Raw genomic sequence first — 26,194 nt, forward strand, 5'->3', positions numbered from 1 at the left:
CATTCAGCCCACCTTGCTACCTCAGTATGTGATCTCAGTCTGCTTCAAATATTCCTAGAGTCCTCCTCTGCAGGGGAGAAATGATGATTGCTTTCCACTTGCAAGGAGTTCATAGTATCAGCAACCTTAGACAGAAATAGTCTTGAAATGATGTAGGTTGGTAGCCACCACCACCACCACCACCCTTTCATAGATTTTATAGGTAATTTGCAAGTAAAATTAGTAATATATTTTCACCATCTAATTTACAATTATAATTACGATATTTCTCAAAAACGATGTTTCCTTAATTAGTCTGTTTAGGCAGACATATGATTCAGTTTGAACTGCATTCAAATGTTAGGAAATAGTCAAATTATCCTGTGCTGACGACAGTTATAATTTAAATGTGCTAAAAATATTTATATGATAAAATTTTATTTTAGAATAATTTTCCAAGTTTGTCCAGTCTTTACAGCTCTTTCAAAAAGTAATGAGTGTTTTATAATGGTCTATTTTTATTAATAAATATAAACAAGTCAATGATACTATTATATATACCTAACAGTCAGAATATGCTATAATCAATATTATTTAAAATTCTTGGCTAAATCAACCATTCAGAACTGTAATAGCACAAAAGAGATCCGAAGATTCTTTAGATTTCCTCTATTTTCCATTTTCCCAAAGGCTGACTTATTCTTAAACGAATTGCTTCATATGCAGGCAAAGATGTGTAAAACTGAAGACCGGTAAGGATTTCAACATCATGTACTGTAGCACTGTGTTGTATCAAATACTGTGAATATGACTATAAAAAAAAATATGCTTTATCAGGAAATATATTAATAAAAAATATATATATAAATGAGTGCACTTTCCCACAATTTATTACAATGCACACAAGGGCTGATCAAAAAAGTATCAAGACTATATATATCTTTAATTGTACTGCATGGTGGCACTACCCTGATGAATGAATACTTCCTGACAGATTACTGCATATCTAGGTCTTTTTTTTCTCATTGAAGTCAGGTTGTTTCTGATGTGTTGCATTCAATTATGTTTGAGAGCAGAGAATGGATGTGTGTACATTAAATTTTACATGAAAATCAGAAGGTTGGCAACTGGAACTAATTAGCTGATGCAACTAGCTTTTGGAGGTTTAGAGTGGGTTAAATGCATGAGCATTGCATAAGCCCTTCAACTAAAAGAATGATGAATCAATAGATAAAGTAAATAAATTATGCAAAACGATAAAAGACAGACAAAATGGTTGAGTGCATCATGTTACCTTAACTGAAGATTTGGAAATGAGGCATATCTCAACCAAATTCATTCCACATCTAACAGAGGAAAAGAAACCAAACTATGCTTGTCTATAAATTCAGACTTTAATGTGAAGACACCAATGAAAATTGATAAAATTTTACCAGATACAATTCAGCTTGATTTTATTCTATTTCCTTTTCAAATTCCCCTTGAACCAAGAAAAAAAAATGTGGAAAGACAAAATATTTGAAGATGTGGAAACAGTGACACAAAATACAGCTGAACAGCTTTTGGCAGTTCTGAAACTGAGTTTTTTACAGGTGTTTCCAGCTGGTAGGGAAGTGAAATAAGTATGTGCTGAAGGGGGTGGGAAGAGAAATGATTTCCCATTGCTAAAAACTAGATGTAAACGTAAGTGGGATAATTGGCAGCTTAGAGCCCCAGAATTTTGGACTCAAAATTATACAAGACAAAATAATATTGAGACATTCACTTAAAAAATAAATTTTCTGTAAAAATGTATTTTAAATCTGACTGACTCAACTATGAAATATGCAAGCAAAATATTGCTATTAACAAACTCTGAGCATAGGTAAATTACACAATGCATGCGTGTGCATTAAATTTTACAAGAAAATCAGAAAGGTAGCAACCGAAACTAATTAGCATATTTCTTTTTTTTTTTTTTATCAGTTTTTCTTGCAGAAAGTGAATATATTTATATTTTTACACCATGCAGGCCCCAAAAATATTACAGCTCATGGGCCCATTATTCAGTTAAATCTACTACTGCCTGCAAGTACAATATCTTGGTTTCCATGGATTTAGTCTGATACTTTTTGGTCAGTCCTTATACATAGAATAGTGATAATTAAAGTTTCTGTAATCTGAGGTCTCTGTTACCAAATTGCAGGCAGATTACCTTCAAGTTTGGAATCTATGTATTTCAAAGGATGAAGAAGCAGCTTAGGAGAAAAATTTTCAATTCTAAAACTTTCCACTAGATAGACAATGGCAGAACAAACACTGGGAGATTGAAAATAATAAAAGGCAGATGCACTGCATTTGGAAAATGTTATTTCTAATATAGGTACTAACCATGGGGGAGGGCAGTGACATACCACCCTATGGTGTGTTGCAGCTGCACCAGTACTCTGAGCTCAAGTGGGGCCGAAAAGATTTTGAAAATAGAAAAATGTTCTTAGTGACCAATAAAGAAATGATACACTAAGGTGAAGGTCCATGCTCATGACACACTAGAGATCGGCGGTTGCTTCTCTTTTTTCTGAAAGTTGCTGTATCCATGTCTATAAACATAATCTAAAAGTTCTTTAATGTGTGTTCATTGAGTACATTATGTCAGCCTATTGTTTCATGTAAGAACCATGGGACCAAAACTGTTGAGATCTCCATCCACAAATTATCAATAAGTTGACAATCTTGCACTTGAATCTACATATTAATGTTAATTATGTCACTTCAAAATGTCTGGAGGGAGCAATAAAACTGTTTTTGGCTCTGGAATAAAATCTCTATCCTGTACACCATTTAAGGGAAAAATACTACTTTGTATTTCTTTATTCAGTTTTTGCTTTGTTTAATGTACTAAAACAGCAAAAGTATTGTTTTCTCCTATTTTTCATTGCGGCTTTCATTTTGTTACTTTGCAAATTGAATTTGCATGCCAAGCCGCAAAGCTAACCACTGTTTATTTTAAATTTTTTCTATGGGGGAAAAACACACACTGGGTTGGTTTATAACAAACGTTTGGAAAGCAACCCATTTCTATGTTGGAACTTCCTGTATTAGAATAGAGGAGAGGGACAGAAAAAAAGAAAATGACTTTTTTCTGTAATGACAAGGAGCATTTTCTGCCTGCTCTGATATTGCACTACTTAAAATAAACTCTGAATAGTAAATGTAATGAAACATGATAGTTTTAATTCAAGCTAGAATAAATTTTTAGTTCTTCCCACCCCCAACAGTTATACTTGCCCATCATTTTATTGTAAGTTATATGCTAGTATGTATAACTAAGATAAAGAGAGCTTCACTGCACTGTAATATGCTTTCTAATTTAGCAAACCTTAGAGGAACTGTAAATGAATTTACATTACATCTAGAATAACCATACATTAACCATACATCTCGGGCTATTTTTCTAGCCCTTCTTTAGTGGTTTACACCATAACTGAAATTTACACGGCATACACACACACACATATATACAAAACACTTACATGCCTAGGTGCATTGTTTGGGGCCTTCTTTTGGTGGTTATAGGTCCTAGTTACTCCTTATTCCAAGGAATCACTACATTATATCAAACATATTAAATTGTTGCTATGTTAAACCTAATTTTTCTTTTTAAAGAACTTAAAAAGCATTTCTATAAATTTGGTATCGAAGTTAGCATAAGTAGAGGCATATGTGGAAGAAAGCAAGCTTATATAGCATCAGTCAAAAAAAAAAAAAAACTTAACCATTTCACCCATCCATTCACTCCAAATGTTTGTCTAGTTCTGCCTTGAATTTATTTAAGTTGTTGTTCTCCATTACAACAGACGGAAGTTTGTTCCAACTATCAACCACCTGCTGGCTAAAGGCAAATTTCTGCACATCTATTCTACAATTGTCTTTCCTCAGTTTCAATTTATGTCCCTTCAGGTGAGTAACCCGAACAAGATAAAGAATCCCATTAGCATTGAGCTTGCTCAAACTATTTAAGGCCCTATACATCTCAATCAGATCACCTCACAGGTGCCTAGTCTCAAGAAGCTGCAATTTGCAGAGCTTAAGCCTTTCTTGGTAACAGCAAACATTTGTTTCACTCACTAATCTTGTTGCTTTTCTCTGTGCTCGTTCCAGCAGCTCTGCATCTTTCCTAAAATGAGGCCTCCAGACCTGTACACTCAAGGTGTGGCCTGACCATTACCTTATACAAGGGGATAATCACCTCCTTATTCCTCTTAGCAAAATTCCTGTATATCATTGAGAAGACACCATGAGCTACTCTTGCAGCCTGTCTGCACTGTTCAGAAAACTTCATATCTGACTGCACAATTACCCCCAGGTCCTTTTCATTCTCCACTACCCTGAGTATCTTCATAACTGGGTCGTCATGTCTGCAATACCAGGGTACCTGCCCATCCACTGATGATAGGCCAATAGCCTTGAAACGGTGCTGTCTGGGTGGTGGTTCTCACTGAGAATAAGTAACAATAGTCTTCTCTATTAGCGAACCGTTACTTATTTGAGGTAGTGCAATATCATAGCAACTCGTTGTGAAGGAAGAGCACAATATGAGAAACAGATTTTTTTTTTTTTTTTTTTTTTTTTTGATTTGGTAGTTGTTGGCGCATCGGCTTCTGTGGCCATATTGCACCTCCCAAGGTTTTTGCAGTACTTTGATCCAAGCCCAAGGCGGGAATCGAACCCGCGACCTTTGGATTGCCGGGCAGGTACTTTACCCACTCGGCTATGAGAAACAGAGCAAATGCCATCTACTATAACAACTACTTCGTATATTTTTAAGAGTTGTCTATGGTGTATCTATACTGATATTATATAGATAATAAACTCAACATATTACGTCTTGTGCATTTAGTTATTTTTAACTACCCTGAGCAAAATTCAACTTTTAACATATCAACTGGGTGTAGTACTACCCAGTTGATATGTTACTCTGAGGGTTACTGCTACCCATATGCAGTACTTTACATTTGTCAACGTTAAACTTCAGTTGCCACCTCTCAGCCTATCTGCTCAACTTTTTCAGATCCTGTTGCAGCAGTGTACTATCATTACTGTCATTAACAACCCTATGACTCTTCATATCATCTGCAAACTTAGACATGAACCCTGCTACACGTTCATCAATGATAAATACAGAAAACAACAATGGGCCCAACAACAAAAGCTTCCATGATTAATTCCTTGAATGATTCCCACTTAGAATTTGCTGTTGGCAACATCATCAGTTGGTCTCACAGTACAGAATTTAAATACTGTCTGAGACCACCGTAGTCGCCTTTACAAAAGCAAAAACTCTTCCCTTTATGCCTGATGGTAGTTACCTCTTTGAGTAAATATTCCATTTCAGCACACTGTGATCACTGCCACCTAGTGGTTCCTTTATCTGCAGATTCTTAATGCATGAAGAATCACTATTGATAATCAGATCAAGAGTATTACTCCCTCTAGTTGTCTCCCAAACATGCTGCTGTATAAAACAATCATCCAATAAATCCACAAAAGCCTTGCTAGTGTGTGAGTGACCAATCCACAAATTCCAGTTAATATATGGGAAATTAAAATCCCCCATTATAAGACACTGATTTACTGGCCCACTCTATTTCTCCATACAGTTGTATATTATACTCATCAGAGTCATTAGGCCTATAACACATTCCTACTCTCAATTTTGCTTTCCCAGTGCTTATGTCACACCAAACTGACTTGACACTGAACTGTGTCAAGTACTTCCTTGGATTTTGTGTTTCTTAACTAATAGCATAACCCCTCCTCCCTATCCTTCCTGTACACATTGTTCTCCTCAAATTCCATTTCTGAATTCCTTATATTTGTGTGACACCACATCTCTGATATCCCAACAATATCTGCCTTTGATGTTTTGACCAACACCTCAAATTCATCAAATTTATTTACCATACTCCTAGCATTGGTATACATGCAAGTATACATCACCTGTGCCTATACTTAGCTTCCCTAACACAACTCAAGTATTTATTTGTTCCGCAATGACTCCCAGGAGTCTCTGAAATATCTTCCACCTTGTTTTCTTGGCTGCTGCTCATTCCAATAGAAGCAGTGCAAGAATCACTTTCACCTCTGCCAGCAGCTACTGTTAATCTATTAGTCCATGTATCCCCCCCCAAGCTAGCAGTTTTCTTACACATCTATCACTGCGTCAATAGCATCAGCAAATATTCTTGCACCCTTTCTATTTAAGTGTATCCCACCCCTGTAGATGCAGTCTCTCCTGTTAACAAGCACAGACCAGGCTGAGAAAAATTCTACCCTTTGAGCCTGGCACAATCTTTCCAGGGCCAAATTGATCAACATGGCTCTCATCATATACTCCCTCCTATCCTGTCTGGGTAGCATGGCAGACACTTTCAAATTCAATCCTAACTCACAACTTTCTTTCAAAATTGACCTGTGCTTGTTAAGTAATCTCGCAGGTTTGTTATTTATTTGTTATTTGGTTTTTTTTTTTAGGAGCATTAGCAACTAAGGCCATATTGCTCCAAGGATATGCGGTGGTCATTCCCTGACCTTTCCGCATCCTCCGTATTATGTGGTGACGGGCTCGAACCCCGGTCTAATCAAGAAGCGTGGGCTACGCACTGCTGCTCCTTCCCACCTGGCTACGGAGGCGCAATCTCGCAGGTCTCCTACTCTTAATATCATTAGTGCCAATGTGTACAACAATATCACCTTTTGTGCCCTTAAAAGATGATATCTGCTCTACAACGTCATCAACCTTTGCCCCTGGTAGACATACTTGGTCTTGTTCCACCTATCCTTTTTTGCACAATGTTTCCCTCACAATAGAGTCACTGACAACTGCTACTTCCTGTGGGACCAGTGCATTTTGCCTTTGGGTGATTGCCGCTGTGTTGTGCGATGTTCAATTACAAGCTCTGGTTTTGATGTGGGTAGCTGAGAGCTTGATGGGACCCCTCAATTAAAATCCTTTGAGGGCCTCCACCCTATCCTTCAAGCTTTCATATAGGCCCATAACAATGCTGAGTTCGCGCCTGATTTCCTCACACTCCTTAGATTGTGCACATACAAAGACATTCCCCTTGGCAATATCATGGTCCATTCCTGATTGTCCACAAACATCAAACAGGCAGTATATTTCAAAAGGCTGTGATTCAGATGACAACTGCCCCCTCAGTTCTCCCTTGAGTCACAGCACTCCCATAACTTGAGCCTTTTGTTTTGCTGCTCGGCTCAAGCACACCCATTATCTTGTGCCTTTTGCTTTGCTGCTCGGCTCAAGAACTCCCATTAGCTTAAGCCTTTTGCCTTGCTGCTCTAGTCTGAGTCATGATTTTGATTCAATTTCAGATAAAATTTCATTTTCAATACAAAAATATAACCCTAAACTTAAATCCAAATGCAGTTATAACACTGTATGTATATATATATTTCAGTATCGAGTATTATCTCTGAGTTACGTTATGACTTCCGTATCTCCTCTCAAGTTATATTTAATGTAAAATATAAGTTGTTATATTTATTTAGTTAAAACAGTACAATTTAATTGACAATGAAGTTTAATAAGAGTAATAAATTTTACTGATTAATTGATAATACTATACTATACTATGCAAACAGATTTCTAATACAGTGCAATGTGTTTTGCTATCTAGTTTTACGTGAAACCTTATGCTATTTAGTTTGGGATATACGTTGTATCGTATAACAATGTCAGCAAGTTACGGAAGGTAAATCTACTGACACTAAGTATTACTTAACTTTCAAAATCATGCTATCTAAATTCAAAATAAACCAAGGAGCTTGACTAGGTCTATAAGCTACTTATAGAAAATAATTTAATATAATAATTAAGTCAATAAAACTACTATATTGTTCAAGGTTTATTCACCATTCTGATATATGCAGATATGACACTAAAATTTTGAATGGCAGTTTACTCTCTCAAGCAATAGGTTAATTTAAAGGAACCAACTCATATAATTTAACTTACCTGGCAGTTATTAGGCTGGGGATCATTAGGTATTAGAAATGCAATAGCATCTAATTGAGCTGGTGAACATATTTTGCTTACACTGTTTTGCTTTATACAGCGAGTTACAATAGTGAAATAATGGGATGGTATTGGAAATTGCATATTCCTGAAATAAACAGAGAAAAACAAAAATAAATCAATATATGAATTCCTTTTGTTGGCTTTAAATAATTTTCTTAAATTTATGTAGAGTAGTGGTTTTCTGTTTCTTTTTACAATTCTAAACATATGAAAAAGACGTATTTTTTATGGTTTTAGTACTTTGTCAAGCAAGCAACAGTTAATTATAATTGCGCAGTTCATAAACTGTGGTGATTCAATTTTTAAACAAAACAACATAAAAGAAATTTCCATTAGGCCAGTGATATTTTGACTTAAGATGGGATTTTGTGTGTGTGTGTGTGTGTGTGTTTTTTTTTTTATCTAAATTTACTTACTTATTCTTGATTTCTTTATGGTTTCATTTTTCTGCTGTTGGTCTTTTTTTTTTTTTTTTTTTTTTTTGTGTCATAATGGATGATACAGGCTGGTGGTGTATAGTTTTAAATGATAAACTTGACCCTGTTTATTATTTCCCTTTGTGCTACTTTTTCTTCATTAATTTCCCATATTTCCCAATCCAGGAATTTAAAATGTAATTGATGGATTGGGAAATATCAGAAATTAATGAAGAAAAAGAAGCACAAAGTGAGGTGACAAGTGGATAAACTTGTTGGAATGAAGACAAGTTTACCCATAGTGTTTAGCCATACTGGACTCACCCAACACAAGCAAAGTCATTTGTAAAGTGAAGGAATATATATAGTAGTAGTAATGGCATATGAAACCAGAAAGCAAGCTTATAGAGCAACAGCCAAAAAAAAAAAAAAAAAAAACCCTACACACAGTTCACCCATCCTTACCCTGCAAGAATTTGTCCAGTTCTTGAATTAATTCAACCCATCCACAAGAACAGATGAAAGCCTGTCCCAACAATCAACCACCCACTGGCTGAAGGCAAACTTCCAAATATCTATCTTGCAGCCATTCTTCCTCAACTTGAATTTATGCCCCCTCATGTGTGCAGCCTCAGCAAGTGGAAAAATGCCATTAATGTTCAGCTTACTTAATCCATTCAAGGCTTTAAACACCAAATCAAATCTCCTCACAGGTGCCTTGTCTCAAGACACTGTAATTTGCAAAACTAAAGCTTTTCTAGCTAAGAGCACCCTTTTGTTATCCTCACCAGTCTGATTGCCCTTCTCTGCACCCATTCCAGCAGATTTACATCCTTCCTAAAGTGAGGCTGCCAGACCTGTTTACAGTACTCAAGATTCAGCCTAACCATGGTCCTATACAAAGAGATAATCACCTCCTTATCCCTGCTAGCAAAGTTTCTGTATATCAGTGACAAAACCCCATGGGCTATCCTGGCAGCATGCCCAGAGAATTCCCTGTCTGACTGCAAAATCACCCCCAGGTCTTTTTCATTCTACACTACCCTGAGTGTAGTACCACACAGTTGATAAGTTACTACGGGGTTACTGCTATCCATATGCAGTACTTTAGATTTATCAATGTTAAACTTCAACTGCCATTTCTCAACCCATCAAGCCAATTTTCCTAGATCTCGTTGCAGTGGCTCACCCTGATGACTGCTATTAACCACCCTGCCAACCTTTGTATCATCTGCAAACTTAGACATTAAGCCTGATATATCTTCATCAATATCACTGATAAATACTGAAAACGATTCATAATAACTGCAATGAAACACACCAAACGTCTATGACTGAAATTTTATAAAAATAATAATAAAATAAGACAGGATAAAATTTGTTGTAAAAATAAAAAACATAAAAATAAAATACACTGATTGTAAAGTTAAAAGCGATAAAAATGACAGATAAAATTAAAATATATGAAATAAAATATTCAAATTAAAACTGATAAAAACAACCATAGCTTTCAAAGGTGACTGCCTCCTTTATCAACATTAAGACTTAACTGTCACAGCACATCCTTAAATAATATCAGTAGGATCATGGCTTGCAGCATGTGTTACCATAGTAGCATGGGCATTACACATTTCTGATCTCTGTGCATGGAGACTGGAAATGGCTGGGGAATGTGCCAGGCAGAACTGTTCTTTGTTGTTGTTTGTATCACTTTTATTGCTTTTAACTTTACAGTCAGTGTATTTTAATTTTTTTTATTTTTACAACAAATTTTACCTTGTCTTATTTTATTATTATTTTAATGTTTGTTATTTGGTTTTTAGGAGCATTAGCAACTAAGGCCATATTGCTCCGGAATATGTGGTGATCATTCCCTGACCTTTCCGCATCCTCCGTATTTGGTGGTGACGGGTTCGAACCCCGGTCTAATCAAGAAGTGTGTGCTACGCAGTGCTGCTCCTTCCCACCTGGCTACGGAGGCGCCATTATTTTAATAAAGCTTCAGTCACAGATGGTTGGCGTGTTTCATTGCAGTTATTAAGAATGAGAACTTTCCCAACCCCAGAATCCTATTTGAAGTATTGAAAACAATAATGGGCCCAACACTGAACCCTGGGGAACTCCACTAATAACATTACTCCACAAAGAGCAGTGCCAATTGATAATCACTCTGTCTTCTTCCACTTAACCATCCGCCTCCATAGCCAGGTGGGCAGGAGCAGCAGTGTGTAGCACATGCTTCTTGATTAGACCGGGGTTCAAGCCCGTGACCACCAAATATGGAGGATGTAGAAAGGTCAGGGAATGACCACCGCATATCCCCGGAGCAATATGGCCTTAGTTGCTAATGCTCCTAAAAAACAAACAAACAACAAACTTTATCATCCGTTTATCCATAGCAGTAACTTGCCCTTAATGCCAAATTGCTCCAGTTTGTACAGCAGTCTTTTATGTGCAACAGTATCAAAAGCCTTCCTGAAATCAAAGTATATGATGTCAAAATTATTTTTTGCATCCACTTGCTTGGTCACTATATTAGTAACCTATCAGATTGGTTAGACAAGACTGCCCCTTAACAAATCCATGCTGTAATTGCAGTATAATTGCATGCCTGTCCAGATGGTCCTGCATTACTTCTTGAACCAGTGATTTCATTATTTTCCCTGGTACAGATGTTAAGCTGACAAGTCTGTAATTACTCATTTTGCCTTTTGATTCCCCCTATTAATTGGGGGATACATTTGCATGCCTCCAGTCCATAGATACCTCCCCTGAATCCAAGGATGCTCTCATAATATGGCTCAGGGTTTGCTTACCTCCTTTTCTACTTGTTTGTTTGTACTGAATTTTAGTGGTGCATGGACCACGTGGGTACATAATGTACCAGTTCATATGGTGTGATGTGTTTCAGGGGTGTTTACTTTGGATTTAAATTGTTCCTTTTAACCTGATTCATACCTCGTTGGATTAGTCTGTTTATGTTTACTTCCTTAGAGGAGGTGGTATAAATTAATAGCTTTAAGGAAGTTGAAAACATTTGTGAAGTCATCTCTATCATTCAAGAGGTCCGTTAGGGTAATGGTGTGATGTATCATATAAATATTTTTGAAGGCTTGTTTGTGTTCATTTGCGTATGTAGGACAGTCTATTAATATGTGCTGAACTGATTGGATAGTGTCACAAGTCTGGCATTGTGGTGATTTCTGCTTGCAACAAGAAAGTGTATAATATGGGTATGCCTGATTCTTAGTCTGGCCAGTGCTGTTTCTTCTTTTCTCAACCTTCGTGTGCTAGAAATCCAGTTTTAAATATTTGTCTTTATTTGGTATAATTTGTTTGCAGTTCACTGAGTCCAGGTTTCTTGCCATTGCATGTATCACAGGCTATTCGGCATATGGCACTGATGTATCTTCTCCAATCTATAGTATGGCTTCTTTTGCTGACTTGTCTGCTGCTTCATTTCCAGCAATCCTTGTATGTCTTGGGATCCAGCAGAAAAATGTATCCTGTTCATTTCTGGTGCAGTCAGTTAGTATTTGTCGTATTTGCCAAAGGATTGGGTGTTTGGGTGTACCTATGTTTTGCATGGCTTGTAAGGAACTCAAGGAAAGGAATCTGCATATATTACGCTTCTCATGTAATGCTTATCTTGTACATGAGTTAAGGCTATTTTTATTGCATATAATTCTGCTGTGTATACACTGCACTCTTTCAGTACTGTTGCATTAAAGTAATATCTGGGAATACTGCTCTCACTAAGGTGTCTGTTTTTGAACCATCTGTGTATATTGGAATATAGTCAAGAAATTGAATTCTGTGCGCTGCATGTAACTGTTGGAAGATTGTTGCAAGTATCGCTTTTTTATTCCATTTCTGAGAGGAAAAGTTGCATATTGGGATATGCGAATCACATGGTGGAGGAGTGTGAACTGGCAGGTGTGTTACACTGTCTATATTAAGGTTATGTATTGCTAAAACGTCTTGCATGCTGATTCCCAGGGGTCAATTTGTTTGTTGGTGATTCTGGTACATATATTTCTGCAATGTGGATCAAAGAGGGTCTTCCAAGTAGGATGTACATGCATAGATTTTATTTTTAATGTATAATCCAATCCAATGCCAGTTGTTGTTGCCTAAGAGTTAAAGGTGGTTCATTGGCTTCGGCATGGATAGATACGATACTATATATGGGAGAGGTACGATAGGCGTCAGTGGCTATATGCAGTGCATTATGATCAACTGGGTCCAGCCATTTCAGAGCTGTTTTCCATGCTGAATTGTACACTGTGGCTCCATAGTCCAACTTTGATCTAATTAGTGCTTTGTATAGGTTTAATAAAGAATATCTGTCTTCTGTTGATGAAAGGATTTTAAGTACGTTCAGGTGTTTTGTACAGTTTTACGTAGCTCCCAGATGTGCTCTACGAATGAGAGTTTCTTATCTAAGATTAGTCCAAGAAATTTTGCTTTTGGCTGCATTGGCATAATCTGCCCTTCTAATTTTAATTCACAGTCAGGATGGAGATTTATTTTGTAACAAAAATATGCACATATTGTTTTTTTGTGTTGACAGTCTGAATCCGTTATCTAGTACCCACTTACTTATATTGTTGATTGCGCATTGCAACTGTCTCTCGATAGTTATGTTCTGTGACTGACTAGATATACTAAAGTCATTGATATAAAGTGTATGTGACACTGAAGGAGGAAGATAATTTGTGATCAAATCAATCTTTATGGCAAACAAAGTGGCACTCAAGACTGAGCCCTGTGGGACGCCTTCTTCTTGTTGGTAGATTTTGGAGAAAGAAGTTTGTATTTTGACTTAGAAGTTCTGTTCATAAGGAAGTTCTGGATAAACATAGGAAGATTGCCTCCAAGTCCAGCATGGTGCATATCTCTTAGAATCCCATATCTCCAAGTTGTATCGTAAGCTTTTTCAATGTCAAAAAATACTGTAACTGCATATTGCGATCGGATAAATGCATTTCTGATGTTGGCTTCTATCCTAACTTAGATGGTTTAGTATAGACCTGTAACATCTAAAACCACATTGTGTTTGTGTAGATGTTATTTTCCTCTAAATACCATTTCAATCTCTTATTTATAATTTTTTCTAGTAATTTTCCTAAACAACTTGTAAGGGCTATTGGTTAAATAGTTGCATGGATTTGTTATGTATGTCTTTGTCAGGTTTAGGGAAAGCTAGTACTATTGCATGGCACCATGTGTTTGGAAATACATTTTCTTGAAATATTCTGTTATACAGTTTCAATAAATTTTCTAATTCAGTCTTGTTAAGGTGCTTGATCTGTCATAACGTACATTGTCTGGGCCTACTGCACTTGGCCTGGTTGGGGACAAAACTTTGTGCAGTTCATTTACCTTTTGATTTAAATTTAATGATATGCTTTTCTGCTTTTCTTTTTGGATCAGAAATTCTGGATCGTACGAAGCTTTGGCTGATATTTTTGTAGAGGTCTCACCTATTGTATTTGCAATTACAGTAGGTTCAGTCAAACTAATTCCATCACAGACCAGTATTGGTGATGGCTTATTTCTATATTTACCTGTCATTTTTCTTATTTTATTCCAGCATATATGTGTATTTGTTGTTTTGTTTATTGTAGATGTGAATTTGATCCATGTTGTTTTTCAACTCTGCTTCCTAGTGAATCATGCTATAGCTAACATTCTTTTGTACTGAATCAGATTGTCTGTGGTGGGGTATCTGCGAAATTGGTTCCATGCCCTTGTTGTTTTCTTGTTTCAGTGCAATAATTGTTCCACCATGTTTTCGGATGGTCTGGGAAACATGATGAAGTTGTTGGGATTGTTAACTTGCCTGCATTTTGTATGGTTTCTGTGACATGTGCTAGTGCAACAACTACTGTTTCCTACTCAATGATATTGGTGTTGAAAACCACTTTCCTCCTAAATGCTTCCCAATTAGCTTTTTCTATTTTCCAGCGAGGAGTCCTGCCGGTATGATAAGGATTCACTTACCAGTGTGGAAATTACTGGATAATGATCACTACCAAGAGGATCCTCGAATACTTCCCAATTAAATGCTGTGTAAAGTGTAGGAGTACATATGGTAAGGTCTGTAGCTGTGCTGGTCCAAATTTGAAAGTGGAAGTAAGTGTGGTTACCCCTGTTAAGAAGTAAGAGGTTGTGATTATCTAGCAGTTGTTTAATGATGTGTCCTCTTCTGTTGTAGTCTGAGCATCTCCACAAAGGGTTAAGTCCATTCATATCTCCCATCAGACAGATTGGAGGAGGTAGTTATTGTAGTAATGCATCTAGGTCTTCATAAGAGACATCTTCTCCTGGTGGAATGTACTCGTATAATGAATATATGGTTAATAGGGACCTTGCTATTGTATGAATTGCTACTGCCTCTAATCGGCTATTTACATGCATCTGTTGTGTTTATATTCTGTCATCTACTAATATAGCAACTCCTTGAGTTATTTGGTCTCTTCTGTACACTGAATAGTTCCTGATATTCAGGGTATCTTGTTGTTTAAGGTATGTTTCCTGGAGACGAATACAAATTGGTGTGTACTGGGTGATCAGATACTGCCCTCTCAGATGATTATTCTGAGCAAGAGGAAGAATCCCATCGGCATTAAGTATGCTCAAACCATTCAAGGCTTTATACACCTCTATCAGATCACCTTACCGGTGCCTAGTCTCCAGACACTGTAATTTGCAAAACTTAAGCCTTTCTTCGTAAGAGCAACCTTTTGTTCCATTCACTAATCTTGTTGCCCTTCTCTGTACTTGTTCCAGCAGCTCTACATCCTTCTTGAAATGAGGCCTCCAGACCTGTATACAGTACTCAAGGTGTGGCCTGACTCACAGACCTCCACTCACAGACTGTACTGGGACAAGATGATCCAGCACCACTGACCAGACATAATCCTCATTGACAAGAAGGAAATGGCTACCTACCTGATTGACACAGCGGTGCTGATCAGGAAACACACAGAAACATACGAGGAAAAGATCAGGAAGTACTCTGACCTAAGGCAAGAAGTAAAAGATATGTGACATGTGAAACAAGTAATAACCATCCTGATCATTGCCTCATGGTGTCAAAGAGACTTTGGGAACTCAGAAACAACAGGCCTCCAAGAGAACACTTACATGAAACTCCAGAAAGCCACCGTCCTGTACACCTGTAGGATAGCAAGAGAGTTCCTTGACTATTGTAACCAGACACACCCAACCATCCTGTGTACTTGGTACCAGTACCTGTCACAGGGCAGAAAAAATCTCATAAAGGAGAAAGTTTTTTTTAAATAATAATAACAAATACATCATTAATAAATAATTCATAACATTAGTCTACGAAGAGTAGAGGCCACTTATAAGTACCCAGTCTCCTATCACTTAATCATCCCTTTATATGGTGACTGTTACCTTAAGCTGTTTTGATATATACAATTTTTAACCATATGAAAAGCTTCCCTAAAATCTAAATTTGTGTCCTTGAGATTGTCACATACACACTCTTTCTCTCTGGCTTGCTATCTGGGAGTCCAAAACACTGATGTAACTTACAATCACATGACGCTTGAGTCAAACAGACAAAATTTTGGCAAAGTCCAGTCATTCTGCAACAACCAAATCCTCTGCATGCATCTTCACATTGAAGGGCATGTTAATAACCCTGGGTATAACCCACATTTGCAAGTCCTGAAATATGGCACCTAGTATACTAGAAGTGATAAGGTTTTTTCCCAACGTAAGCAGGGGGTTGAGGTGTGGTGTCCACACAGAGGAATGCTGCCCCTCTGTGTTACTAAGCAATACTAGGTGGTGGGTGACTTTCATCAACTGGAAATACCACCACTTTACTGATTGGAGGCTTGAAGTGGTGAAACCCATGTTTATTCTCCAGAGAAATGTTCCAACAACCCCTGTCTCTTCCGTCATACAGTATGATTGATGTCTTTTGAAGTTATGAGAAGTATTGTGGTGAGATACAATCTTCCTTATATTTTTTAGAGTACACCTCTGAAACAGTGTTCTCATGCCAGTCACTAGATAGTCCACTGGCCAAAACTTACTGGTAACTCTCGAGGTGGCATCCAGAGCAGCTAGAGTATAATCTCGCTGCCTCTACTCTGCCAGATAGTGACTGTAAGCAGCCCACGTAGTGTACATGTGGGGGTATTGTTGAGCCCACATTATGTCGAGGAGCTGAATATATTCTTGCTATGTATATGCCATATCCAAAAATGTTATTACTTCATACATGTCCTCCCCACCTTTTCTTACTACTTAATACATCATGAATAGTCAAACTAATAGAACAAACTTATCTTAGAAAAGATCTAAACCTCAAAAACACCTCATTCATTTCACAAATATACATGGTTTCAGTTTCAATCTGAGTGATGTCCATGTCCCTTAGCAGATATACCATGGTCGAATTCCACCTATCCTTATTACATAATATATTTTCTGTTTTCCTGACAATTGAGTCACACCCAGAATCACTACTTCTTGTGTCCCCCCCCACATCCAGATGCATAAAAGAAGGTGCCAACATAAAAATTGGACACCTAAGCATCTTACAAGTCCCCTGATTTTTAATTCTTTTCAGGGCATTCACTCCTGTCTTCAGTTAGTCAATCTTATTCAACAAAAATATTGAGTTTACTTGATTTTCTTGCTCTCTCTCTGCACCTAGGACATATAAAGAAATCACCAGTGGCAGCATTATTTGGTACAACACAAACACACATATAAGACTGTGATTCATAGCAATTCCCTGATCAGGTATGCCATTCTTAACCATAGTAGTCACACCATACTTGCAGCAAAATTTCTAATCAAGAATTATACTACACTATACTTTTTATAATTCACATTGCAATTTACCATTTATATTCTACTTTATAAAATTTATATGTTGAATATTTAATATAACAAAAAAGATATATGACCTGTGAAAGAAATTAGTAACTTGAGGGTAATCTTGTCCTACGTATTTAATGGTCAGCAGAGTTCCAACTGTCATAAGTAATGATATGATCTTAATAAAGTAAAGTGCAGCCATTATCAACCCACTGCAGGATGGAAGCCTCCTCAACAATTCATGCTGAGGGAAATGGACCATAATCTGCCACGCTGGTCCAGTGCGGGTTGGCAGATCGACCGTATTCAGCAGGCAGGGGCTTGAACCCCGGTCTACTCAAAGAGCGTGTGCTACTGCACTCCCGCTCCTGCCCACTCGGCTACGGAGGCCGTATGATCTTAATACTCAAGGTATAAAAAACTTCTATAACCACAAATGACCTAGAGAAATACTCCTTTTAAATAAACCTTTTCGATTTTATTTTTTTAAAAGTAATGCCTCTTGGGATGACTTATATTTAGTATCACATGTATACATGATGAATATCACATGTATTAGTATATTTTCATAACCAAATATATAAAAAAAAAAAAAACTGAAAATTAAAATATCTATTAGAATTATGCCAGTGAGAATACTCCAGCATGGCATTCATAGTATATTATTAACTTCATAAACTGTACTATTTTTCAATATATTACATGTGCTTAAACTAAAACTATATTTTCCAATAGTTTTAGTTTAGTCCCATCCACCACTTTATACACTTTACTGTTGTTCTCTAATTGAACAATAATGCAAGCTATGGCTTAACTTTCTTATGAATTTTAAATAATACCTACAAGATATCAGATAAAACTGGTTGGATTCCATTTCCCATTAAATCAAAAGCTGGACCTCTTATTACATGAAGAATTCCATAAATCTCAGACCACTGACTAATTATAGTATATAAGTGATTTTCTAGTTTTGCAGAGAAGTTGTACTTGGGAACAGCATTTGTAAGTAGCCAAGGTGAAAGAAGTTGGTCAGATGAGGAAAACTCTGTGCAAAACATATGAAAGCAAACATTAAATAAAATAATTATATATTTAATATTATAAATAGCAAAATTACATAACCAAATTGATCTAAATATAAGTTTTTTTTTTTTTCAGACTTTTAAAAGCAAAAAGGAACTACTCAAAATAGAAACTAAGAGAACATTCACAACAGAATGGTATGGCCTGTTGTTAAACAAATGCCACAATAATTTTTCAAGAACACTGGATTTTACAATAATCATTATGCTAGATGATCCTCCATTGCACATCATATCAGTCAATGTGTGAAGTCAATCCATCCTGTAAGAACAATCCCACAAGAACCTCATGATTTTAATCTTTAGAAATAATATGGTATGAAAAGTAACTAAAAAAATCATAAACAAATAAAATATGAAAAAAAAAAAAAAAAACATCTGAAAATTCAGACAGACTAATAATCAGAATATGAATTTTAGTGTTTGTTTTCTCCCAGCCTCCTAAGATGAAACCTGTAAACCAGGGGTTTTCTTCTATATTCAGAATAATACCTCTTTTATCATTTAGTATGATTTTTAATTTATGCAGAATAGTGGAACTGTTCCATTCCTATTTACTATGTTTATTTAAATGTTCCATTCCTATTTACACATCTTTCATTTATCTGCAAATGACCACATTTTTTATTTCTTAGAAGGAAGTTTTGGCATCGTATGGTATTTCTCATAAAGCAACTTCATTTGTCAACTGTTGTCAGTGCTACACTAATAGTACTTACCTGCTCTCTGGGGCAACTGTGTCCATGAGATATCTATGAACTGTAAATTGCATGATTTTCTGTTCATTCTACCTGTTTTGTGGGGTGGAAAGCTAGAATTTCTAAGTGAGAGTTGCAGTTCTTGCACGAACTGATTTCGCACACAATGTGAAAAAAGCCCATCAAAAAAGTTCTTCCTGTTGAGATGGAATTCAAGTCCAGGTCTTTCCCATTGTGCAGCAACCATAACTACAGGGATAGATATGAGAAGTCCCTATTCTGACAGGAATGGTACCACTGAAAAAGCTGTTGTTGTCGCTGTGGTGGTGTTTTCTGGCGCAAGGGCTACTTAAACCATATTGCGCCTCCCAAATTAATTGAATTACTTATGATAACTGCACAGTGAGCAGTTAGAAACGGTCATACATTTTTATTTGTTTTATATAGAAAAAGAATTCAGAGCGATTTGCTTCTTTACTTATTATGCTATTCAGAGAGAGAGAGAGAGAGAGGTTGCTGTAGATCTAAAATGAAACTAAAAGACATTTGTCTGGCATTGCTGAACAAGTTACATTCAAGGAGTATGTTTTACTGTAAGTGGTTGCGAGCAGTGCGCACGCTGCGGAGGATCATTTCCTGTAAGCAGATAGAGATGTGTAAGGTGAGTGTGACCTATACGAGTTCTGGCTAAGATTACTTCTTCTTTTCTATTTTTACGAAGGCTAGAAGTCCATAATTGTGGTTCAGGTTTTATTTGGAATAGCTTGTTATTTGTTTGCATTTTCCACAGAAGTGTCCATTGTTCCATAGATGTTCTTCATATATTATGTCTATAATCAGGATATGGGACTAGGTCATTTGTTGAGGATATGATGGAAGGATACTTAGCAGCACTGTCTTCACATTTGTTTCCTGGAATACCACTGTGGCCAGGGATCCATGAAAAGATAAGTTTTCTGATGCTCATGAAAAGCTGTTGAAGGAGTGATACTCCGTTAAAACAAACAGCAATATGATCTTCATTTTTTGAAGAGTATTGTTTATATAAAAGCTTCTTATATTGAGCTTCTTTTTATATATGTCAACTGATAACTAAGAAATGGGAAATGACTAAAATAGCATAAAACAACTTATTCAAGAACTAAAATAACAACAAGGATCTATCAGAAAGTTACAAGACTGATGTATTTATTTAAAACTGTGAAGACCTGTGAATTGCTGATAAAGTGTAAATATTTTATTGTACTTGTAACCTCACATGTGCAATTCCAATTTTCTACTATGGTGCTTATTGATATGCAAGAGCTATTTAGGCCATGTTGAGACTAAACATGTAATTGTTGAGGGAACAAGCAGGATAAATTCAGCATTGTGCATCACCTGCAATCAGTTATCTGCATTGCATGTCTGTGTTAAAACATAGGCATGTGCAAGGTTTGTGTGATGATACAAAATGGCTAATTCTAAAGAACAGTATGTATATGTACTAAGTTTTATGCTAAACTCAAGAGAGCAGCTTTAGGAAGACATGGAATATTGCAAATGGTGTTTGACAAGGAAGCATTAAGTTGCACAACAACAACATTCTAATAGCAAAGCTTAGCAACAAAGCAGGTGCAATCAAATGATAGTGGTCCTCCATTTCACCATGGTTACTTCTAGGTTTGTCACTGTTGGGTTGACTTTGTAGATCTTCAACATCTCTGTCAACCAACTGTGGGGGCACAGAGTCGAAGGCCTTTTGATAGTCAATGTTTGCCATGTACAGGTGGCAACGCTTCTTGTAGGCTTGCTGCATAATTGCTGCATTGATGGTCAATTTCTCCTTGCATCCTTTGCTCATCTTCCTGCATCCCTTCTGTTCTTCAGTTATGATGTTCTAGCCAATACTAAGCCACTTAGAAGTAGCTCAATATCTTCTTGGCTATGGATAGGTCAGGACCTTGTACACTGTTGGAAGACAGGTGATTGATCTGTAATTTGCCAGGTTGGTATTTCTTGATTTCTCATCTTTTTTTGTGTTTCTTGTTTTGCTGGTCTCCAGTTTCTCTTCCATTGATCCTAATGGCTACTATAGCAACATGGTATATAGTTGTGCAGATAGCTTCTATCATTACTTCATTGTAGTTGAAGAAATCTTGTATTATTCATTGATTGAGGTGGTCTGTGACTTGCCACAGAATTCTGTTGGGTCTCTGCTTTGGTATAGTGTGAGCCTTTGTGGAGTCCATTCCCACCCTGGCTGCTCTGGGTTGTACTTCTACTTTGCTCTTCCTCCTTTAGTTCTGGTTCAGTGTTTTCCATATTACTTGTTCTTTTTTTGTAGTTGGTCACTCATATCCTGCTTGATTTTTTCCAAGATTGTGGGACCTATCAGATTCTTTGTGATGATGGCCCATCTCTGGTCAAAAACTATTCACTGTTCGGTGACCTGAACAGCTAGAAATCATTCCAACCACTTGTTTTGTAGGTTGGTCATGTACATTGTCATATTAATCTCCATCTTAGTTACTTCACAGTATGTTTGCATGATGAACTTATTCATTTAATTGCTCCACTTCATGCATTGGCATTTCATTCCACCTTTGGTGGTGGTGACTAGCACAGTTGCACTGGAAGCCTTCTAGTCGGTTGAACTAGAAGGAGATTTCAGAGACTGCTGGGAGTCATTGCGGTACAAGTAAACACATGGGTTGTGTTAGGGTAGCCAAGAATAGAAACAGGTGCATGTATACCTGCGTGTACACCAATGCTAGGAGTTTGGTAAATAAATTTGATGAATTTGAGGTATTGCTCAAAACATCAAAGGCAGATATTGTTGGGATATCAGAGATGTGGTGTCACACAGATATAAGGAATGCGGAACTGGAATTTGGGGAATACAATGTGTATAGAAAGGATAGACAGGACAGGAGGGGAGGAGGGGTTATGCTATTAGTTAATAAACACATAAAGTCCAAGGAAGTGAAGCCAGTCAACATCGATGGACAGGGCAGTGTCGAGTCAGTTTGGTGTGACATAAGCATAGGGAAATCAAAATTGAGAGTAGGAGTGTGCTATAGGCCTAATGACTCTGATGAGTATAATAAGATATTGTACAGGGAAATAGAGTGGGCCAGTAAATCAGAGAGTCTTATAATGGGGGATTTTAATTTCCCAGATACTGACTGGAATTTGTGGGTTGGTCACTCGCACACTAGCAAGGCTTTTGTGGATTTATTGGATGATTGTTTTCTACATCAGCATGTTTGTGAGGCAACAAGAGGGAGCAATACTCTTGATCTGATTATCAGTAGTGATTCTTCATGCATTAAGAATCTGCAGATAAATGAACCACTAGGTGGCAGTGATCACAGTGTGTTGAAGTGGGATTTACTCAAGGAGGTAACTACCATCAGAGGTAAAGGGAAGGGTTTTTGTTTTCGTAAAGGCGACTACGATGGTCTGAGACAGTATTTAAATTCTATACAGTGTGGGCCCAACTGATGATGTTACCAACAGCAAACTCAAAATGGGAGGCATTCAAGGAACTAATCTTGGAGGCTACCAGGCTTTACATACCAACTAAGAAATATTGTTCAAGGTTTAGGCCTAAATGGTTGTCAGATAAACTAATGAGACATGTGGCAGAAAAGAAAAATGCATGGAATACATACAAATTAATGGGTGACATGGAAGCATATGATAGATATAAGTTGGTCTGTAACCAAGTCACAAAGGAGATTAGGCAGGCAAAGGCAGACTACGAAAAATCCTTGGCAAAGGTTGCAAAGAAAAACAGAAAAGAGTTCTTTACCTATTTAAACTCAAGAAGGAAAGGGATGAATCAGATTGGTCCACTGGATATTGATGGTTCAACAGTTGAGGATCCTGCTCAGGTGGCTAACAATCTAAACGAGTATTTTGCATCTACATTCACGCATGAGGAGTTATTCAGGAAGGAGAATGATGTAGGTAAAGTAAACATTGGCAGTGAGCTGGATGATTTTGTAATAACTGAGAGGAAAGTGGAGGAGAGATTGTTGAGGATAAATATAAAAAAGGCAGCTGGGGTGGATGGGATCTATCCAGTTATATTAAAGGAGGCAGCAAAGGAAGTAAGCAAATCCCTAGCCATAATTATGAGAGCTTCTTTGGACTCAGGGGAGGTACCCATAGACTGGAGATGTGCAAATGTAACCCCAATTCACAAAGGAGGATCAAAGGCTGTCAAAAGTATTTTGACACAAGTAATTATAGACCTGTTAGTTTAACTTCTGTTCCAGGTAAATTAATGGAGGCACTGGTTAAAGAAGCACTGCAGGATCATCTAGACAAGAATTCAGTTATAGCTCAGATGCAGCATGGTTTTGTTAAGGGCAGGTCTTGCCTGACCAATTTGATTGGATACTATGATGTAGTCATAAAAGAACTGGATGCAGGGAATAACTTTGATATTATATATTTGGATCTTAGAAAGGCTTTTGATACTGTTGCACATGGAAGACTGCTGCACAAATTGGAGCAGTGTGGCATTGGAGGCAAATTGCTGCTATGGATAAGGGGATGGTTGAGTGGCAGAAGACAGAGAGTGGTAATCAATGGACACTGCTCAACGTGGACTAATGTTATTAGTGGAGTTCCTCAGGGTTCAGTGTTGGGTCCGTTGTTGTTTTTGGTGTTTATGAATGATATTGATGATGGGATATCAAGTTTAATGTCCAAGTTTGCAGATGATACAAAGGTTGGCAGGGTTGTTAAGGACACCACTGATGCTATGCTGCTGCAACAGGATCTGGAAAGGTTGAACAGATGAGCTGAGAGGTGGCAAATGAAGTTTAACATTGACAAATGTAAATTACTGCATATGGGAAACAGTAACCCCAGAGCAACGTATCAACTCTGCAGTACTACACTGACAGTGGTGGAGAATGAAAAGAACCTGGGGGTAATTGTGCAAGCAGATATGAAGTTCTCTGAGCAGTGCAGACAAGCTGCAAGAGTAGCTCATGGTGTCTTGTCAATGATATACAGGAATTTTTCTAGCATGGATAAGGAGGTGATTATTCCCTTGTATAAGGCAATGGTTAGGCCACATCTTGAGTACCGTATACAGGTCTGGAGGCCTCATTTCAAGAAGGATGTAGAGCTGCTGGAACGGGTACAGAGAAGGGCAACAAGATTAGTGAATGGAGCAAAGGGTTGCTCTTACGAAGAAAGGCTTAAGTTTTGCAAATTACAGTCTGGAGACTAGGCACCGGCGAGGTGATCTGATAGAGGTGTATAAGGCTTTGAATGGTTTGAGCATGCTCAATGCCAATGGGATTCTTCATCTTGCTCAGAATAATCAGCTCAGAGGGCATAAATTCAAATTGAGGAAGGACAGATGTCGGATAGATGTGCGGAAATTTGCCTTTGGCCAGCGGGTGGTTGGTTGGTGGAACCGACTTCCATCACCTGTTGTTGAAGTTGATAGCCTAAACAAATTTAAGGCTCAACTGGACAGGTATTTCGAGCGAACGGAGGGGTGAAATGGGAGTGGTGTGTTTTTTTTTTTTTTTTTGGGCTGATGCTGAATAAGCTTGCTTTCTTGCATCATATGCCTATGCTAATGCTAAACTAGATGGTTTTGCCTTTCAAAGTGGGGGACAGTCATATCATGCTTTACTGTTTTCCCTAGGACTGTTTCTGAAATTTTGAACTGACCTCTCTGCCTAAGGCCCAAATACAAGCAACTTTATCCTGCACCACACTTGATGCAGTATGTTCAATGCTTCTATTCAACATCTTCATCTTTGGCTTGCATTCATTGGTGAGTGGTAGTTATTAGGAGTTACACCAGGTGGTGCCACTTCCAGCCTTAGATGTCACTTCAACATTGTGGAGGTAGGTCGAGTGAACCACTTTTTGCAATTCTATTAAAAAAAATATTGCTTCACCCGACAAACCAGTTAAATTGAGTTTATTGAAATAAATAAATTAATTAAAATACATAGAAATATTAAAGTAAATTAAAATACTATATACAATTCAACTGAATTGAATTTAAATGTATAATAAATAAATATATGGCAAAAACAAACTTTGTATAAAAGTGATAAACGTGCATGAAACTAAACACGTTAAACATGCATGAAACTAAAAGTGGAAATAGTGTGGTGTATGCTGGCCTGCTGTTAACTCACCATTTCTCATCGTGATGGAGAATAATGACCTCCATAATAGGATGTATACAGGTCCCAGCATTATGATTAATGATGGGCCCTGCACAAGCTATATAGAGAGCCTCCAACCATGAGAGATGGTGGGAATCATGGGCACGATCCAATATATCAACATTGGGTCAGAGATTATAATATAAGGAGTTGTCATATATCTTGTTTAAGTTGACAATGAGGCACACTGCCTTGAAAACTCCTTAATACATGTTTTATCACTTTTAGTTTTGTGCATGTTTTATAACTTTTATTCAAATAGTTGTTTTTGCTGTATATTTATTGATTGTATATTTAATTCAATTCAGTTTAACTGAATCTAGTATTTTAATTTACTTTATTTCTGTGTATTTTAATTAATTTATTTATTTTAATAAATTCAATTTAACTGGTTCGTTGGTTGAAGCAATATTTATTTTAGTATGATTATCCCTGGCACACAAGACCTCTTCTCTAACATTTTGCAGCTCTGCTTCTCACTGGGGTGGGACTTGAAATCGGGTTTGCCAGTTGGTGGGTGACATCATAACCACTGGTTTATCGCCCTCCTTTATTATTAGGAGTGGCATTATTATTAGTGAACATATAAGTTAATGCAAATGCATCATGTTTATATGCAGTAAATTAACCCAAATTATTAGTGGCATCGTTTCATTACACTCATATTAAGAATACCTTCACAATGAGTTGCCTATTCAGTTATATTTCAAATAAGTAACACTTCCCAATAGAGAGACTATTGTTACTTATTCTCAGTGAATACCACCACCCAGAAAGCTGTTTCAAGCCTATTTGGCCCTTCATGGTGGGGGGGGGGGGAGTTAGTACCCTGATGGCATAATAACTGACAACCCAGTTGTGAAAATAATTCCATCAT

General features: G+C 37.2%; 1 protein-coding gene across 1 annotated transcript in view; it reads right to left on the reverse strand.

Moving 5' to 3' along the window:
* Positions 1-637: 637 nt before the first annotated feature.
* LOC150085581 (venom phosphodiesterase-like) overlaps positions 638-26,194 on the reverse strand; it is a 248,321-nt gene continuing 222,764 nt past the window's right edge. Inside the window, exons 15-17 of the mRNA XM_090374609.1 lie at positions 18,187-18,388; positions 7,994-8,141; positions 638-790 (exon numbers count right to left, since the gene is read on the reverse strand). Coding sequence (XP_090230735.1) covers positions 638-790; positions 7,994-8,141; positions 18,187-18,388 — 503 coding nt within the window. The remainder of the gene's footprint in view (positions 791-7,993; positions 8,142-18,186; positions 18,389-26,194) is intronic.

This window comes from Mastigoproctus giganteus, chromosome 5, assembly GCF_048544385.1.
Source record: "Mastigoproctus giganteus isolate SK-2022 chromosome 5, ASM4854438v1, whole genome shotgun sequence".
Lineage (NCBI taxonomy): Eukaryota > Metazoa > Arthropoda > Arachnida > Uropygi > Thelyphonidae > Mastigoproctus > Mastigoproctus giganteus.